Below are 20,536 nucleotides of genomic sequence, written 5' to 3'. Positions count from 1 at the left end.
TTCTTGATAATGTCAAGCAAAAATGCAGGGCATTGAGTCATAAACGATAGGAGACCTTTCATCCGCACAAGTGTGTGAACAACCCCGTGGAGTCAATTCTCTCTATCCAGTGATGGAACTTGGGCCGCTAGACTTGTATGGCAGGTATTTTGACTCACTGAGCCATCTTCCGGTCTAAAGGACGAACTCCTGACTACCCAACTGCCTCCACTGTACAACAACAGAGGTGGGCAGAAGGATCAGAAGGGATGGAGACAACTGTGGATTCATAGGTTCGTGTGTGTGTGTGTGTGGACTTCTCTATCCACTGAGCAGAGGGAGACTACTAAGAAATGTTCAGAGTCCCCTGACCTCAAAGCAGCCACCGGGAGAGGATTCTCTAGAGAAAGGCTCTGTTCCTCTCAAACAACAATGGGAAACAGTGGGGCAGGTCCCACTGAGGGAGCACTGAGGGAGTATCTGCTTCATGGGGTGGGGCAGAGAAAGAATACCCGAGCAATAATGGATCATGGCAATCACATGATCACCAACCATCTGTTTCCCTTTTCTCTTACCTCGTTCTGCCACCCTCCCATGTCTGCCTGCTTAGGGCCTCACATCTGGCCAGCTCTGTTCCTTAAAACTGTAAGGAGATCACCACTGACCTGGGAACTACATCAGAGCGGCATCTGCCATTACGAATCCAAGTCAGAGGGAGGGATGCCACCTTGCACTACTAGGTACCAGGAGATGATGGTTAAGGGATGCAGTTGTCTCTGGATCATCTTCAGAAGGACCGGACTTTCTGTTCAGGCTGTCCTCACTATGCCAGACAAGGGGACTGCCTGTGTGTACAACCGCAGGAGGGGATCCCATGTCACAAACAGACAGTGTGTGGGACAGTGATTAGGCCAGGCTTAGTCACCCATAGGAGCTCTCCACTCCCTTCCTCCCTAGCACTTAGCTGTAGTGTAATTATAATGTACATCATCAGTTGTCTAATCTGGTGGCTGACCCCAAAGGCCAGGACCCTTGTCTGCCCTGTTTTATCACTGCATCCCTAGCATCTATCATGGTGCTTGGTTCACAGTCAACGCTTTGTGCTGGATGATTATAAACAAAACATTTGACAAAGAAAGGCTGAATGGTTCTCAGGGCTGTAAAAGCTTGATGATGACTAGACTAACTCTGTCAACAACAAAAGACAACCAAAGAGGGATTGATGAATTATTCCACCTTCTAAATAAGGTAGAACAGATAACAAGGACAGTCACGGGGATGGTGCTTTTCCGACCTGGGGGGCAGAAAAGGCTGGGACAGCACTAAGGCACAGGAGACAATCAGGAAGGGTCCAGGCACAGGGGACAATCAGGAAGGGTCCAGGCACAGGGGACAGTCAGGAAGGGTCCATGTACAGGGGACAGTCAGGAAGGGTCCATGTACAGGGGACAGTCAGGAAGGGTCCATGTACAGGGGACAGTCAGGAAGGGTCCAGGCACAGGGGACAGTCAGGAAGGGTCCATGTACAGGGGACAGTCAGGAAGGGTCCATGTACAGGGCACAGTCAGGAAAGGTCCAGGCATAGGGGACAGTTACTGTAAAAGCTGGAGCCTATAAGGAACTTGCTTTATCTAGGGTGCTGACAGGAAGCTAGAGGGTCAAAATTTTATGAACGGGGAAGAATTATGTTGAGAGGTCAGCTACCCAGTCCCATCATCTCTGGGACTCTGACGAGGCACCATATCTGCGATGAGGTGCTATGTCTGAGGCTGCAAGCAGAAGCAAGGCCCTTGGCAAGGGTGAACGCAGTATGGTCAAGGTCACACTTGGGAGCTCAGTATCCTGTCTGCAAGAGCTGCAGACCTTCCAACTTTTGGCACACCTTTATGATTGCCTAGTTGAGGCCTCATAAAATGCATCTTCCAGAAGTAAATCTGGAACCATTTCCAGAAGGGTAAATACAGAGAATCTGACTCAGTTATAGAATTACATGATTTTCATAGTCAGAGTCAATACTTTGAGGTAGACCAAACAGATGTCCACACAGAAAAATATAAATTGGAGCCAGAGAGGTGGCTCAGTGGGTAAGGTACCTGTAGCCAAACCTGACGACCTGAGATTGATCCCCAGAAACCACATGGTGCAAAGAGATAACTGACCTCTAGAAGATGTCCTCTGATCTCCATTTGTGTGCTATAGCACACTTAAGTGGCCACACATACACATTCACATGCACACATACACTCAATCAACAGATGTAAATAAACAACAAATTGACTGCTACCTCACAACCAAGCATGGGGAAGTGAAAGCAGGATAATCAGAAAGGCTTAGTACATGATCAGTATGAGGTCAGCATAGGCTAAAACAGACCCTGTCTCAAAAATCAGAAAACAAAACCAGAACAAAAACCAAAAACCAAAGCACATGAATTCAACTTAAAAATGACTGGAGAGATGGCTCAGTGGTTAAGAACACTAGCTGTTCTTTCAGAGAACTCTGGTTTGATTCTCAGCACCCACAAGGTGATTCACAGCCATCTGTAACTCCAGTAACAGGGAATCAGATGTCCTTTTCTGGCCTCTGTGAATACCAGGAACACATGCGGTGCACAAACATGAATGCACGCAAAATACATGAATGCACGCAAAACACCAATACACATAAAAATTTTAAAAAACAGAATATTATGGTGCTTATATGGCCTTATATAAGCAAATGAAAGGGCATTCTTTACTCACCAGAAACCTAGAGATTAAAAACACCATGAGCTACCACTTCTCATCCACCAGGATGGCTATAATAATAGAACATTTGAAACTAGATAATTACAGCTGTTGGTAAGAATGCTGAGAAACACACTGGTGGAAATGTAAACCAGGCCAGCTGCTTTGGAAAACAATTTGGCAGTTCCACAAAAGGTTAAAAATAGAGTTACTATATGATCCAAAAATTCTATTAATAGACTTTTATGTACCTAAGAAAATTAAAAGCATGTCCATAAGAAATCTTGCACACCCATGTTTATAACATTATTTGTAGCACCCAAAAAGTATTAATAACCCAAATGCCCAACAACACATAAATATCACATGACTTAGTCACACACTGGAAAATATCACCGAGTATTTATTGCTTAGTAGAAACAGGGATGAAGAACTGATATATGCTGTAACATGGGCAAACATTGTTATTGGTTTATTTTTGAAATAGGGTCTTCTTATGCAGACTAATTTGGCCTCATGATCTTCCTGCCTCTGCCTCCTGTGTGCTAGGCTAATAGACATGAGTCAACATATTCAACTGAATTAATTCTTAAAATATCAAGCTTAGGGGCATGGGAAGATGGCTCAGTCAGTAAAATGCTTGTCACATAAACATGAGGACCTGATTTAGGATCCTCAGCACCCGTGTATAAAATGATGGATGCAGTAGCATACCTATGGGTTCCACACATACATGTGTACATATACACAAACTGCTGAAGTCAATCACAAAAACATGTTATCCCATTTACATGAAATTTCCAGAACAGATAAATCTATGGGGACCAAACTGAGGTCTGAGGTTGAGGGGAATAACTGTTACTGAAGTTTCTTTAAATGGGTGACTTAATATTCTAAAATTACATTGTAGTGATAGCTCTACAATCATAAGTAAACCAAAAATCACTGAGTTACACTCCTATGTGGTGTGTGAATTACACCCCAGTAAGTCAATGTAACAGTGCTTATTTTACACACCACATCTGAATCTAGACTGGCCACATTTTTCTTTCTTTTTTTAGAAACAGTATCTCACTATGCAGCCTTAAATTCAAGACCTTCCTGCTTCCACCTCAAAGCACTGAGATTATAGATATACGCATGACACTAGCCATCTGGTCAGGACACAGTGAGTACCTAATAGCCACTATTGGTTTAGTGACTGCCACATTTGACCACAAAGTTCACGACCTGGGCCATGTGAAAAATGAGTATTTTTAGAGGGCATTTCAGTATATTCAGTACATTTCAGGATCTTATAAAAAATTTAATTTTAAATAGTAAAAATTTTAAAGCTTAGGCAGGTGAAATGGCTTCTCCAAGAGTATACACTTGGAGTCACTCCAAGAGTGAATGGTGGTAGCTTCAGTCTTCACTGTTCAGAGGTTGACAGTGTTTGGTGCCTGCCTGTAATCACAGCACTTGGGAGACTGAGGGAGTACTGAAAGATCACACATCAGAGGCCAATCTGGGTACACAGTGAGTTCAAGACCAACCTGGGCTACACAATGGGACCCTGTCTTAAAAACAAAAACCAATAAAAACCAAAACAACAAAATCCAAGCAGAGTGTGGTATGAGATGGGAATCACTTTTCTCATGGACTGGTTGTGAAGACAAGAAGAGATATTTATGGGAATCCATCAGTGCAATGCCTGGATCCTCTCTACTACTGACACACCAAGACACATTGGCTCATCATTACCACACTGAGAATACTGTCCCAGTCAGGACAGGGAAGCTAACGAGATGGCAGAACCACTCTGGGTCACCGGATGGGGAAACTTCAGCTCTGAGTCATTCCCGAGACTCCCCTGAACAGCCTTGACACTCACCGGACTGGTAGGAGAGGAAACCACAAGCTTCGGTCCAAATCCATCACATTCCAGGGCCGGTGGACCACTCCCATGGCCAGCTGCTCGGCCCACAGGACTAGAAGGCTGCTGGTCTGAAGAGCTCTCTGCAGGGGCAGCTTGGGTAGTGCCCAGCTGCTGCACGTCTGGGGTCTCTTGGGGAAGCAGCTGATGCCTGTGGCCACCACTTGGGGTCCCAGAGGGAACGTGGGCAGGAAACTCTGCAGGTCCCTCAAAGTGCAGATGTGCAGCTAGGCTGTGGAGGGACAGCGGGGTCTGGAGCGTGGTGGCGGTCTCTGTCTCTTGGCTTGGTCCGCTGCTCGGCACAGAGTTTACCTGAGCTTTGCTGAATTCTGACAATACCCTAGAAGTTTTTAAACAAACAAATCTGTGTGACAAGTTGGTGGCTAGGATGTCCACAGCTACTGGAGCAGTGGTAAGAATAGAAAGCTACTGATTATTTTAAAACCAAACCAAACAACACTCTAACTACCCACTCCATTCCTCAGCTCCCACACAGCTCCCCATGTCAGGTGGCACATTCACATGGCAGAAATGAGAACTTGAGTGAGTGGGAGCTGAGTCCAAACTGAACAGTGTGGGCCTAGAGAATCTGGTTGGCCAAATGTGGGTGTGTGGACAATGACTCCCTTAGTGTCACTTGTGGTAGAGCCTCAGCGTGGGGCTCCTTGATAGCTAAGAGCTGAGGCCCTGAGGGTCTGCTCTCTGAGAGAGGGGACAGGAGAGGCGAGGTCGTACTTTGCCTGGGGTCAGTCATGGGGCACCAGGGCTATAGTGAGGTACAAAGGCCCTCAAAGGTTTCCTAGATATAGAGAAGCTTCACGTCCCCAAAACCTCTGCTGGAGCTCAGTGATTTCCCATATGGTGTGGAAGGGTGTGCACAAGCCCAAGGGTGTAACTTACTGGTGTCTCCTTGTGAGGTTACTATCCCTTGTCCCCTCCGAAGGACCACAGAGAGCCAACATTACTGCCTTTGTATATGTATACTTCTGGACCTTCTGGAATGTGCCCTGGCTAGTGATTGCTCCTCCCTCTCCTAGGCTTCTGGGAATCCAAGTTATGTTTTTAAAATAAACTATTGGTTATTTCCTCTTTCACTTACAGAACAAGCACACTACGGATAAATGCTGGTTCAGAAGGCAACAAGGCTGCCTGCAGCGCAAAGATGGCCTGAGCTCACCCCCAGCTTAGATGGGGTAAGTGCCCCTCAGTTTGGGTGGATGGAAATGATCTGGGGATGCAAAGCACTCGCCTGTTCACCAGAGCTCTGCTCTCGCCTACCCCATGCCAATCCCACTGACATTCCAAGACAACAGAGTCAGCAGGTGTCACCAAACCAAGCCATTACAACCACATTTTCACACATACACTAGTGCATTCCAGTTGCAACAAATGGTGCCGTGAAAAGGAGCCAATCATGGAAAAGAATAAAGTTGGAAACCTAGCCCCACCACTTATAAACTTACCTCAAACACATTAAAGACCTCAATGTAAGAGCTAAAGCTATGAAACTCTTATAAGAAAATATAGATATAAGTGTGTCTTTGAGTTAGGTAATTCTCAGATGTTACATCTAAACCAGAAGCTACTGGTCAAAATAATAAACTGGGCTTCATCAAAATTAAAAACCTTCTGTGTGAGACAGGGTCTTTCCAGGTAACTCGGGCTGATTCTTCTGCTTCAGCTCCCTGAGTGACAAGATTGTAAGCATGCACCGTCATGCCTGGCAAAAATCAAACTCTCATGATTCATAAAATACTATCAAAAAAGTGGTTGGGCAGTGGTGGTGCATGCCTTTGATCCCAGCACTCGGGAGGCAGAGGCAGATGGATCTCTGAGATTGAGGCCAACCTGGTCTACAGAGTGAGTTCCCGGACAGCCAGGGCTACACAGAGAAACCCTGTCTCAAACAACAACAGCAACAAAAAGTGAAGCCAGCCTCCGTGGGGTGGTACACACCTGAATTTCAAAACTTGGAAAGCTAAGGCAGGAAAACTATGAATCTTGAGATCAGCCTGGGCTACACAGTAAGTTCCAATCTACAAAGTGAAACCCTGTCTAAAAACACCACCACCACAACAACAGTAACACACACACAATAAAAGAGAAGAAAGGGAGACAGAGGGCTGGAGTGCACAGTTCAGAGTGGTAGAACACTTGTACATTATATGCAAAGTCCTAGATTTGATTGCCATCCTGACGGGAAGAAAGATAGAAATGACAACTCATAACATGAGGGAAAAGACTTGTACCATTCAATACTCAGAATATATCAAAATTTGTTGATATGGTCTATAAATGTTTGTTTACATTTAAAGGGGGATATGCTATAGAAATTTGCATTGGTATGGATTTTGGTTTACTGATACAAATTTAAGGTCAATTTTGTTATACTGTGTATATATATATTTCTGCTCTTGATTAAGGTATTGTGATTGTGCAGTTCATTTAAAAATGTAATGTATAATTAAGAAATATAGGTAGAGAGTCATCTATAATAGTCAAGCTTATAGTCACATTAGTTAGATTTTCTAGTTGTACAGAGACGTATCTCAGATGGCTAGGGATTCTTCAAATCTTTCAAAGACTATAGAATACGACATTTAAAGTGTTTCAAGAATTTAGGACTTTTCATGATAGTGAGATGCATCTGCTCCTGGTAGTACCAATTACTTCAAGAGGATGATGGGCATCAAAGAAGCTCCTTATAGAGTTGGCTAGCCATCTGAGCAAGAAACTGCTCTTGCCTGGATTGCTTAACTGGACATGCAGGACCCACAGAGAAATGACTGCTGAACTTGCCTAAAGGTGAGATAATCCTTTGGGGTTCCTGCTTCATGAAAGAGTCTGCAAGACATTCTGCAGGACATAGAAGAAAGTGACTGACAAACTGCCAATATAGGTAAAACTGTCTTTGAAATTTCCTGCTTCATAAAATAGTCTGCTGGATACTATGGGCCTGTAGGCTGAAGATGGGTGCCCCAATGGCACAGAAGAACTTTGGGTGACTGTCCAGGCAGCAAGATGTTTCTGTCATTTTTAGAGTTTTGGAAGTTGCTTATAATGCACTTCCTATTAACTTTGATGGAGTTGAAGAATTTATAGTTATAATTTTCCTTAGATATGATAAAAGATAAAGTAGATATAACGTTATAACTGTAATTCTTGCTTGATACCTGTTTTGTTGTATGTAAATTTACTATGTTAAATTTAAAACCTTCCTTTTTATTTAAACAGAAAAGGGAAGGTGATATGGGAGTCCCCTCTGTGTGCTTTGAATACCACTGGTGAATAAAGAAACTGCTTCAGACCTATAGCAGGGCAGAACTTAGTTAGGCCGGGAAAACTAAGCTGAATGCTGGGAGGAAGGAGGTGGAGCCAGGTAGCCCCGATGGAGACAGACGCTGGGAACTTTACCCAGTAAGCCATGGCCACGTGGCAATACACAGATTACTAAAAATGGGTTAAATTAAGATTTAAGAGTTAGCCAATAAGAAGCTAGAGCTAATGGGCCAAGCAGTGATTTAAATAATATAGTTTCTGTGTGATTATTTTGGATCTGAGCTGTCGGGCGGCCTCTTAGAACAAAAATTCCTACAACCCAGCAATAAAATGACAAATAACTGAAGCGAAAATCGGCAAAGAGATTGAAAATACTTCTGTGAAGATATCTTCAGTAAGTACATGGTAAAGCGCTTGGCACCACTGGCCACCAGGGAAATGCAAAACAGCTGTGAGGATGCACTGCTTCATATTCACTAGGATGGCCACAATCAAAAACAACAAATGCTGGCAAAAACTTGGGGAAATTAACTTTTTTAAATTTATTTTTTGTAGACAGAATCTCAAACTTGCTATTTAGCCAAGGTTAGCCTTGAACTTCTGAGTCTCCTGCCTCTACTGCTCTCATTCCCAGCTAAGGAATTAGCTCTTGTATGTTAATAGTAATAATATAAAATGGTACCGTTGCTATAGAAGCAGTTTGGTAGCTCCTCAGAGTTCCATGTGGCCCAGCAACTCTTCTCTATGAGAAGTCTGGACACGACAGCTCAGCACCATTACCTTCAGAGTCAAAGCTGGAGAGCAGTCTGTTAACAGGAGCGTGACAAACCGGGGCACACACACCAAATGGGATAGTATTCAGTCATGATGCATGCCGGAAGATATTAAACTAAGTACAAGGAACCAGCTATAAAAGGACACCTAGAATAGGCAAGAACAGAGCAAATGGCACTGCATTGCCTTTTTCTTTCATGACAATAAAAATGGTCTTGAGTTACACAGTAATGATCTTGTAACTGAGCATTTTGGCTCACGTCTGTAATTACAGCACTAAAGAAGAGGCAGGAGGATTGTGATGAGTTTGAGGTTAGTCTGGTCTACACAGTGAGTTCCATGTCAGGCTACATAACAAGATCCTATCTCAAAAATCTGAAAGGAAAAAAAAAACCGGTGAATTTTATGATGTGTGAACGTGATTATCTTCATAAGACAGACAAGTGGGAGGTAGAAAGATAGCTCAGCAGTTAAGAGCACTGGCTACTCTTGCTGAGTTCAGGGTTTGATTCCTATCACCTACATGGTGGCTCACACATGCCTATTATTGTAGACCCAGGGGATCTGGTGCCCTCTTCTGGCCTTCACAGGTACTGCACACATGTGGTATACAGATATACATTTAGGCAAAACATAAATATAAAAAAATGTAAAAAATTAAATAAGCAGCAGATGTGAGGGGGAAAGGAACCTTTATATTATACAGTATTAGTCTAGAACTGTGAAAATCAGAATGGGGGGGTTTCCTCAAAAAAACAAAAAGAGAACAATTACATCCCACCAGCCACACTAGTCCTGGGCAGATCTTAAGAAGTCCAGCTCTGTTGACAACGGCTCAGTCACAGAGGCACCCAGCTACTCACCCGCAGATGGCTGGGTAAGAAAAACATGGTAAGCACACAGCTGCAAACAAGAGGAAACTGCACCAGGACAGGAGAATGGATGGGACTGAGGCGATCATGGTATGAGAACTAAGACTCAGGAAGACGCGCATTGCATATTTTCACCCACATATAGGATCTAGATTTAAAAAAAGACAATGAAATCAGAGAGGGTAAAATCACAGGGATGCAGTATGGGAAAAGAAAGAAAACCAGGGAAAAAGAAAAAGTAAGATGGCCTAATAGAAGAGGGTGTGATCAAAAACATATGCTTGTATGAAAACGCCAAAATGAAATTATTTTTTAATACTATGGGGGGCATGAGTGAGGGGACAACTTATTAAGCCAGGTGTGGTGGCTCAAGGTCTTTGTTCCCAACACTTGGTAGGCAGAGACAGACTTCTCTGAGCTCAAGGCCAGCCTGGTCTACAGAATGAGTTCCAAGTACAACCAACACAACAAAATGAGATGCTATTTTAGAAGTAAACAAACAAACAAAATCAAAAGTGCAGTACAGTGGCTCATACCTGTAATTCTTCTGACACTGCCCAGGCTGAACTTCACAGTGAGTTCATGGACAGCCTAGGGAAATCTTGTTTCAAAAATGGTTGAGCATAATGGTGCACGTTTTTAATCCCAACACTTGGGAGGCAGAGGCAGGCAGATCTCTGTGAGATCAAGGCTTGCCTTGTCCATATAGTGAATTCAGGGAAGCAAGAGCTATACAATGAGACCCAAGAAAGTTAGGGATATACATCAGCGGTAGAGTTTACCCAGCATAAATGAACTCTAGGTTCAGTTCCCAGTACTGTCTCTCCTGTCCAAAAGGAAAAAAATTGCCGGGTAGTGGTGGCACACACCTTTAATCCCAGTACTCCAAAGGCAGGAGGACCAAAGAGGAGGACCTCTGTGAGTTTGAGGCCAACCTGGTCTACAAGAGCTAGCTCTAGCTCCAGGACAGGCTTCAAAGCTACAGAGAAACCCTGTCTCGAAAAATAAAAAAAAAAAAAAGAAAGAAAGAAAAAAGAAAAAGAAAAAAATTTAAGGAAAACCTAAGAGTGTTACTTCTAGGGAGTGGAAAATGCTGGGTTCTTCTCTTCCTCCCTTTTTTGGTATGTGGGAGAGAGAGAAAGATCATGTATGTGCAGGTACAAGCGTGTGTGCAGGCTTGAGGACACCCTCAGCTATCATTCCTCAAGCATCATCTACCTTGTGTTTCTGAGGCAGGGTCTCTCATGGGCCTGCAGCTTGCCTAGTCTAGTAAGTTTGCTGGCTGGCAGTGAGCTCCAGGGATCCACCTGGCTCTTCCTTCAGAAAACTGGGGTTACAAACAGGCACCACCACTCCCAGATTGTTCAACATGGGTCCTGGGGACCCAGTTCAGATAAAGTGAGTACTTTTCCAGCCAGACTTCTCCCCAGCCTCCTGTCTGTGCATTTGTATATGTGTGTTCACAGAGGTGTGCACACACCTTGGAGAGCAGTTCTGCAGAGCCAGGCAGGGTCTCTGACCATGCAGACCCTCATGGAATGTGGGTGGCTCTGTTTCACTCTAAATTAGGGGCCACTGAAGAAAGTGCAGAGTGAACTCCAATGCTGAGTCATTTCCCTTGGAAAATGACATCTGACAAACGTTGACAAAGTTTGCAGTGGAAAGACAGCACTAGTTAGAGGGGATGGTCAACACCAAGGAAACAGAAGGCTGGTAAATGGACAACCCAAGCAGTCTAGCGCCTAAGTCCACAACCCTCCATAATCATAGTACAGACCCAAAGAACATTCAGCCCTCTGCCCACAGGGCAAGCCATAATTTACTTTCTGCAAACAGAACCCTTAGAGAAAATGAGAAAGGTTTATTTTGAAGTCATGTTTTGTACTTTGTTCAACCTGCAGATGTTTTAAGAGCTGAAACATTAAGGACAGGATATTTATACCTAATTAACTTAAATATTCAAGTACCATAAAGAACAAACTCAACCGAAGTGCTGCTGAGGATCTAGAAATGATAATCCCTGCAGCTTACAGGCTAACATCACGCCAAGTGTGGTGGTGCTTTTCTGTGAACCCAGCTCTGGCAGATCAAGAGTTCAGGACCAGCCTAGGATACATGGTAAGACCCCATGTTTAAAAAGAAAAATACTGGACAGGGGAGATAGCTCAGCAAGGAAAGACACTTACTGTGAAGCCTGAGGACCTGATTTTGATCTGCTGGACTCACATGGTGGAAGGTAAGAATTAACTCCTGAAAGTTGCCCTCTGACCTCTACATGAGGGTATAGCATACTCCCCTCCCCCAGAGGGTAACTCTGGGGCCTGGCTCTGAGAGTGACAGCACTGACCCTGCACTGCCTTTGTGTGGTCAATGCTCCAGCTACTCACATCACTGCCTGGTGCTTTTCTATACATCCTGACCCTCAATTCTTTCAGAGTTTCCCCAGAAGAACCACGTCAGTGATTCCCAGACAGGGGGGATAGCCACTGACTCAAAGACCTTATGCTGGAACTTTCCAGTCTTGAGACTCCTGAGAGATAAAGGCAAGACGCATGACAAAGAGAAGGCCTGAGTGAGGTGAGCTAGCCTAAGTAATGTTATATCACCCCCACCCCAGGATTTCTCACGGCAGAGATGGCTCCTTGGGGTTTCTCCCCAATGTGCTCAATCTAAACTCCATCTGACATCTGAAATTGCTATCTCATGGACTCTACTCTACCTCTGGAGTCTACCATTTTCACATGAGCAACTGACTGTCAGGTCTAAAGAAAACTCTAATCCCACAAACTCTAAAAGGTGGTCCAGAAATGAGCTCAACCTAAACTATGGGAGGATTCCTGGTGGTTAGAAAAAAGCCAGCATTCTGGGCAGTGGTGGCGCACACTTTTAATCCCAGAACTTGGGAGGCAGAGATAGGTGGATCTCTGTGAGTCTGGGGTGAGCCCGGTCTAGAGTTCCAGGACAGGCTCCAAAGCTACACAGAGAACTCCTGTCTCAAAAAAAAAAAAAAAAAGAAAAAGAAAAAAACCAGCATTACTCAGCAACTTGTAAACCCAGTTCCCATCTACCAAGAGGAGTCATTTCCCTTACCTCTGGCAGAAGGGACATACAGATCCATTGACATAAACCTGTAGTTGCATAGCAAAGTACATACTGGCCTCCAGGCTCCCTCAGTATCACAAGTACATACCATACATTCCGAAGTCCACACTAGTATCCTAGATCTTCTCACCTGCCCAGGTTTTCCTCCTCCCAGATGCCCATTTGTCCGCTCTAAGGGCAAGGTTCCCCTCTGCTGCTGCCATTCTCACTAGGCTCTCTCTGTTTTCTGTCTCTGGCTGTTCTCCCTTCTCTCACAGATAGCCCTGGCCATGTCCAGTCTATGCAGCAGTCTATGCTGCTGCCGTGTTCAGTCGATTGCTTTCTCTCAGATGACTCTTGGTATTGTCTCTCTAGTATTTACAATAGAACCGTCCCCTTACCCACACCATGGAGCGATCGTGTCGGCAGGGTTTTTACTGCACCTCGCATACGTTTACTACACAGGCAATGATTTGGCTCAGACCACTCTATGAGAAATCTGTTTTAAAGATGGAGAAACGGTCCAGAAAGAGTCAGCAATTTGACTTACATTACTCGACTTGCAAATTGTGGAGCAGGCCTGGACACCAGGTCTTTGTGAGCCCTGCCCATATATCACTGGTTCTGAGTTGATCCTATGCCAGGTGGCAACCTGGAAGGGCCTGAACCAAAGCTGTAGGGTGTACAGTAGTAGTGAAAAGGTCCTAGACAGGAGTTGATGGAACACAGACTTGAACTCAACAGAAAGTTACTAATACCTGTAACTTTGACAGTACTTTCCATTGGTGAGACTGAGAGATCATGGGGACACTCCTGGTGGAGTGTTAGTAGACAGTATTTGCGGAAACTGCAAACCAGCTTCTGGGAGCTGACAGAACTCAATGCCCACTGAGTGGAACAACAGACATAAAAGGAGAAGGAAGAGGCTCTGACACACCACCAACACACAGGCACTACCTTTTGTAGGCCATGGAAGAAACAGGAAGAAAACTTAAAAAATAATAAAGTAAAAACAATGTTTCTGTTACCGATACATTTAGGAACTTGGAAGCATATGCACTCAGGAGGTAGAAGCAGAGTTCAAGGCCAGCCTGGGCTACAGTACGAGACTCTGTCTCACAAAAATAAACAAAATTAAATGAAACCCAAAAAGCTTTGGGGTTTGGGGATGTGGTTCAGGGGTAGAGAGCTTGCCTAGCTCGTGTAAGGCCTGGTTTGACTCCCTGCCCTGCGTGGGGTGTGGCGGGTGAAGAAGGGCCAGCTAGGGCTGGCAGTACAGCTCAGTGGCAGACAGCTTGTCTAGCACTGGGGATGGGTGCAGCTCAGCCCCACGTTCCCTCTTTGGCGAAGTGAGTTAAAAGAGTCTTCTACATGCTCTTCACACTCACTTGCTCTTCACACTCACTCGTCCCCATTTGTCTCAGGCTTTGTGTCTGCCAGGTGTTCTGAAGGTCACAGCCTACACACTCCACTTCACTGTATTTGCTGAAGTTGTGTATGCATTCTGAACTATCAGCATTTAGAGGGAACTGTTATTCCCTCTAGATGAAAAAGACATATTTTACATGCACCTCAGAAAGGTCAAGGTCCAACTCTAAGTACTAAATCTACTCTCTAGCTGGGAGTGGCGGCTCACACCTCTAATGCCAACACTCAGGAGAACCTGGTACTGTAGCCTGGACTACAGAGGGAAGACATTTCAAAAAACCAAAGCAATCTGATCTCCCCACTGAGCTATTCCTCAGTTACAGTGAGAGCCCTGTCTCCTCTGACTTCTTTACACCCCACAGCGTTCAGGGACAATCCCATGCACAGAGGCAGAGCAATGGCTGGAGGGGCTACTCACTCCTGCAGAGACCTGTCAGAGTCATCAGCATTCGCTGGGCCCAGATCTGAGTCGTAGGACATGGGCTCCTCAGAATGGTCGGGACTCTTGGAGCCATTTTCTTGGAGCAGGCAGCTGTCAGAGTTTAGGCTGCAGGACAGCTGGGATGAACTGGCTGTGTCCAGGCTGAGAGAAGAGGCAGTGAGCTTCCTGTTCCTGCGGATCTTGTGGCCAGAGTGTTGGACTTCGATGTCCTCAGAGCCCGAGGAATGGGAAATTGAATCCAGAGATTCCTTCCGCTGTAATTCTGCCCCAGAGGTAGTGAGAGGTTCGAGTTCAGAGAGGGGACAAAGCCCAGAAAGAGACAGTGGGGTGAGTGTCCATTCATTTAAGATGGCCGACTTGTAGGAGAGTTCAAAGGACAAGGATGTCAGCCCTTGCAGGAAGCTCAGGAGGAACTCACCCTCTTCGGCATCTCGTAGCAGGGCTGTGGGCTGATAGTACTCGCACAACCGTGCGGGCTCCTGCAGGAGCAATTTCAGATAGCACTCCATCAGACCATCATTGAGGGCCAGCCGCAGCCAGGCCCGGCAGCGGCCTACATCCGTGTTGATGAAGACCAGGTGTTCCAACTCTGAGACGATGTGTCTGGAGAGGAACAGAGCAGATCAAATCTCAGAGACACGGTTTTAAGTCACTGTTTAGCAAGAACCAGTGATAAGTACTGCAAACATAAACACACTTAAACAAAACAAATTCTGGGGTAACGACTCGGGGGATTCAGAAAAGCTGAGCTGTTGAGTTACAGCTACCAGATGTCCTCTACTACGCCAAGACATATTTCCCAACCCTTAATGCCCGGGGAATAAATCCAGGGCCTTGTGTGTGCTAAGCGAGCATTTTACTACTGAGCTATCCGCTCTCAGCCCCAGGCTACTGCCGCCACAGGAAATACGTGGAGTTCAGTACCTTTGTTGGTGGAAAGGGAGTTTGGGCCCTGCTTCTGCTTAGAAAGGGCACTGTCTGGGTTAGGCCCTGAAGACTTTCCAGAAAGAAAGATGGATAAACTTTCATCACAATGGACTATTAGAGAAGACATAATGGGCAGAAAAGCAGCAGACCTATCGGGGACTGGGAGAGTTCCCATTACAACAGGTGGAGGGGTGCTGGTCAGGTCACAAAGCCAGGCAATAGCGGGGGCCTTGACTGTCACCTGATCAGGCTATATGGGAAAAAGACCCCTTACTTGGCTGTTAAGCTAAAGCACCTGGGAGAACTTAGCCGGACACATTCAAGGCTTTGACCTAGTGAACTGCTTGGGAGCTAAGTGGTTCTGCACAGGGAAGTGAGCTGACCACAGTAGTACACATTAGAGTGGACCTTAGACGCACCAAACTCAGTTCCCAACTCTCCTGCTACCACAGCGTCCTGTGCAGGAGTGCACCCACCATCCTCTGGACTCAGTGGCTAAGCTCCAACTAACTGGAGCACAGTACATGTTGACTGGCTAACTGAACTAAGGAGACACTGAACAAGACACAGAGAGACAGCTGTAAAAGCATCGTCCAGGGCTGGAGAGATGGCACTTGCTGCACTTCCAGAGGACCCGAGTTCAGTTCCCAGTACATACACTGCGTGGCTCACAAGCACTCATAACTCCAGCTCCAGGGAATCTGATCGCCTCTTCTGGATTTCCTGGGCACCCACATGCATGTGGCATATACACACAGACACACGTTTATACACATAAATTTAAAAAAGAAAAACAAAACATTGTTACTCAGAAGAGAGCTAAAAACCCAAGGCAGGGCGGTGGCAGCAGGCAGGAAAATGCAAATCAGAGACTGACACGGCATCTTCAGGCTAAGGTTGGCATTTCACATGCTATGGAGGCAGTGCCGGCTACCAACTTAGAGCCTAAGAAGTCAAGAGCAAGGTCAAAGACAGGGCCTTGGAGTGAATATTCAGTCACTATCTGGCTTCTTGGCTAAATGTCAGACACAACTTATTATGAGTATAAAGTTTAGAACCAGGAGCTGGAGAAATGGCTCACTGGTAAAATCACTGGCTGCTTCTGCAGGGACCCAGGTTTGATTCCTAGCACCCATATGGTGGCTCAGTCATCTCTAGCTCCAGTTCCAGGGGATCTTGCACCCTTCTTTGGCTGTGTGCTTTGCACCAGGCACATACATGGAGTACACATGTTTATAGGGAAATACTCTATATACATAAAATTTTTAAAAACTAAGTTTAGCAGATAGAAACTCAAACATTCAAAGGCAAGGTCAGCAAACTTTCCCCGTTAAAAGCACCAGAGAATATTTTAGTCTTTCAGGCCACACAACTCGGTAGGAAGCACATGAGTCAGCCCAGTGTAGTCAGAGGTAGACAGTACTGGTGAGAAGCAGCAACAGGCTCTAGATGAGAGAAGAGCGTCTCAGATCTGGAGATAAGTCTTCCTATAAGGCCGTGCATCGCCAGCCCTACCTCACAGTGCCTACACTACAACACTGTGGTTTCTGACTTAGCCACCCTCAAGAGAGTTGCGTGCCCTGCACTCTGAAGCTCTTCACGGCGCCAACCCCCTCCAGGGTTTCTCACTTGTGGGTGACGGCCTTCAGGAGGGGCCAGAAAACAGGCTGAGGCAGGGGCTTCTGATGAGTGTGCTTCTTCCTCTTCCCCCCGGGCTCGGCACGGATGTGCTTGGCATGCAGGCCGTGAATAAACACGGCCTCCAGAGCACTGCACATGGTGTTGGCATCTCCGTCTTCACTGGTGACCACTGTGTCCAGAGACACATACTGCTTCTGCAGGGCTTTCACGGATCCCACCAGCTTCTTCTTGATGACCTAAGAGGTGTCAAAGACAATGGCAGACTTAGGGGTAAATCCTACACAAAGTCCCTGGGATGTAGTCCACGGCCTGTTTTTCCACGCGTGTGACCACAAACACCTACGTACATAACCCAAGACTGCTGCAAAGCTATCTACTGTGGTAAGTAAAGATCCAAAAGACAGAGAAATGGTTTGTACATGTTTTTTTTTAAAAATTAGAATTATTAATTTTATTTTATGTATGAGTGTTTGGCCTGTATGTATAATAATGCGTGCTTGGTGTCTGAGGTTAGAAGAGGGTATCAAATCCCCTGGAACTGGAGTTACAGATGGTTGTAAACCATCCACCATGTAGATGCTAGGAATCAAACCTAGGGCCTTTGCAAAAACAAGAGCTTTTAATCACTGAAGCATCTCTCTTGTCCCAATCTTTTTTTCTTTTCTTTTGAATGGAACTTTAGCCTTGTATTTAAATACTAGATCCATGTAGTCACAGCTATGTTAGTTTGGGGGCATTCTGCAGAGACAAGCTAAGGAGGCAGAGAATATTTTTTTAGAGCAAAAACCAAGAAAGGACTAGGGGTGTGGCTCAATGCTAGAGAGTATGCTTAGCAGACACAAGCCCTGGGTTAGATCCCCAGCACAGTGGGGGAAAAGACCATAGGAGCCTAATTACATTAGCTAAGAGCCCAGGCCTACAGGCAAAGGCTTAAGTCAGTACCAGCTGTTTGCAGACTCCTCACTTAACCTCTCTGAGCCTCAGTTCCCTAAGTTAAATGGAAATGATATTACGTGACCTGTAACACTGGGACACTGCTTCTTCTTTCATTTATTTATTTATTGTGGTTTTCTTTTTTTTTTTTTTTTTTTAAAAAAAAAGGGTTTCCATAGACCTGGCTCTCTTGGAACTCATTCTGTAGACCAGGCTAACTCCAAATTCAGAGAGTTTTTATTATTATTACCATTATTATTATTATTATTACTATTACTATTATTATTATTATTGATAAAGGATTTCTGTAGATCTGGCTGTCTTGGAACTCACTTTGTAAACCAGGCTAGCCTCACATTCAGAGACTATCTGAACTATCAAGCCCAGTGGGTGCATTGCTTGAGGGCAGACATTGGGTTTCATTTCTCCTTGTGTCCCCAACAGTTACCACTGTGCCTGGTACAAATGTAGAAGGCATGCATTACAAAATGTACATCAAGGATTGTGGAAATTTAGCATAAAATGTATATAATTATAATTATGAGTCTATTAAAGTCATATTAGTGTTTGGCAAAGAACTAGACAGAACTGCAGAAAAACTGGTTTGTAGCAAGTATTACATTATAGATAAACAGTTCACTTTTATTTTGACTTGGTCTGAAGAGTAAGTGTTCTTTGGAAAGCTGAATTTAAAAAAAAATAATTAACTAGTTATAATTCACATTAAATTCTCCCATTTAAACTACAAACTTCTGGTTACGGCAGGTCTTCCCAGGCCTTGGTCATTATCTCAAATTTTCTCAGGGACCCTAAAAATGTCTTCATCCACATTTAGCAGGAAGCAGTCTAGAGAAAACAACATCCACATTTCCAACAGTTGGGTTGTTGGAGGCTTTTGGTTATTTGGTGGGTCATGGAGTTTGTTATATTTAGGGGAATATAGGAATATAGAATAAAAACACAACTATTAATCCCATATTTTGCATTGCTATGAACTCTATCAGTATTGCATACTTATACAAATTAAATTTATTACATTGTAGACATGTTTCTGCTCTTGTTTAAGGCGTTGTACCTTTGCAGTTCATTTAAATATGTAAGGTAAAAGTCTAGTTTTTGAAAGCTATTATTATAAACTATTTAAGGTATTCATAATCAAGAAACATAGGTTAGTAGTCATGTATGACAGTTAAACTTGTAGATATGCTAGGCATGTTTTCTAGATCATACAGAGATACATTTTAGATAGATAAATGATTTTCAAACATTTCAATGACCTAAAGATATGGGATTTAAAATTTTTTGTTAACCTAAGGTTTCTCATGACAACGAGACACATCTGCTCCTGGCAGTGCCAATTTACTTCAGGGACGATGGGCATTGAAGAAACTCCTTATGGAGTTTGCTTTCATTGTGACAAGGTTAGTCACTGGGCAAAGAAACTGTTTTTGCCTTTGACTGCTGAAAATGTGTGTGTAGTCTGGACATGCAGGACACACAGGAAAAAGACTATTGAATTTTGGTTAAACAAAGCAGGACGGTCCTTCAAAATTCTTGATTTGATGAAAAGCAAAGCAAACACTCTAGGCCTGTAGACTGAAGATGGATGCCCCAACGTTGCAGAGGAACTTTGGGTGACTGTCCAGGCAGCCATATGTCTCTGTCATTTCTAAAGTCTTGGAAGTCGCTTGCAATAAACTTTCTGTTTCCTTAGGTAATATTAATTCCTTCTGGGGTCTTAGATGGAGTTGAAGACTAGTTATAGTTGCAGTTTTCTTTAATTATGAAAGGAAATAGGTTAGATATAAAATTTTGGATTTACTAAGATAGGTAATGTATTTTCTCTGAATTTGCTAAATGCAAATGGACTGAATATTGCAAATTAATTCTTACTTGATAATTATTTTTGTTGTATACAGTTTTACTATGTTTAAGTTATAACCTTTCTTTTTTTTGTTTTTTGAGACAAGATGTCTCTGTAGCTTTGGAGTCTGTCCTGGAAATAGCTCTAGAGGTCAGTTTGGCCTCGAACTCACAGAGCTCTGCCTGCCTCTGCCTCACGAGCACTGGGATTAAAGGCATGTGTCACCGCTGCCCAGTTAAAACCTTTCATTTTTTATTTATACAAGGGAGAAATGTGTAGAATATTGTTTTAAAGTATGCTATTTTTGTTTATGCTGTGGAACATTTGTTTAATGATGTAAAATAAGTTGCCTTTGTTTATGATGAATTTGTTTAACTCTGTGAGGCTGTGATTCCCTGTTAAAAACATTTGATGGTTTAATAAAGAGCTGAACAGCCAATAGTGAGGCAGGACAAAAGACAGGCAGGGCTGGCAGGCAGAGAATATAAGTAGAAGAAGAAATCTGGAAAAAAGGAGAAAGAACAAGAAAAGGAGGAGAGAGGTGTAACTGGAGATTTCTCTCCTGTTCTTCAGTTCCTGAATATCCACTCTGAGGCTTAATATTGACTACGAGCTGTTTGGCCAATGGCTCAGGCTTAATACTAACTTATTTTTACATCTCAACTTAACCCATTT

The 20,536-nt window shown here is 44.1% G+C and overlaps 1 protein-coding gene across 5 annotated transcripts in view; it reads right to left on the bottom strand.

Annotated features, from left to right (window-relative positions):
- Plekhm1 (pleckstrin homology and RUN domain containing M1) overlaps positions 1 to 20,536 on the bottom strand; it is a 51,683-nt gene that overhangs the window by 19,342 nt on the left and 11,805 nt on the right. For 4 of the 5 annotated variants that reach the window (XM_087909896.1, XM_087909897.1, XM_087909899.1 and 1 more), the window contains 3 exons: positions 17,053 to 17,300; positions 14,473 to 15,099; positions 4,579 to 4,960 (listed from right to left, as the gene is read on the bottom strand). In XM_087909896.1, the coding sequence (XP_087766022.1) occupies positions 4,579 to 4,960; positions 14,473 to 15,099; positions 17,053 to 17,300 (1,257 nt within the window). The remainder of the gene's footprint in view (positions 1 to 4,578; positions 4,961 to 14,472; positions 15,100 to 17,052; positions 17,301 to 20,536) is intronic. The other variant, XM_087909900.1, reaches the window with a different exon arrangement.

This window comes from Myodes glareolus, chromosome 9 (assembly GCF_982192425.1).
Source record: "Myodes glareolus chromosome 9, mMyoGla1.1, whole genome shotgun sequence".
Lineage (NCBI taxonomy): Eukaryota > Metazoa > Chordata > Mammalia > Rodentia > Cricetidae > Myodes > Myodes glareolus.
Note: the sequence above shows the minus strand (reverse complement) of the source record. Positions and strands in the feature narration are given on the sequence as shown.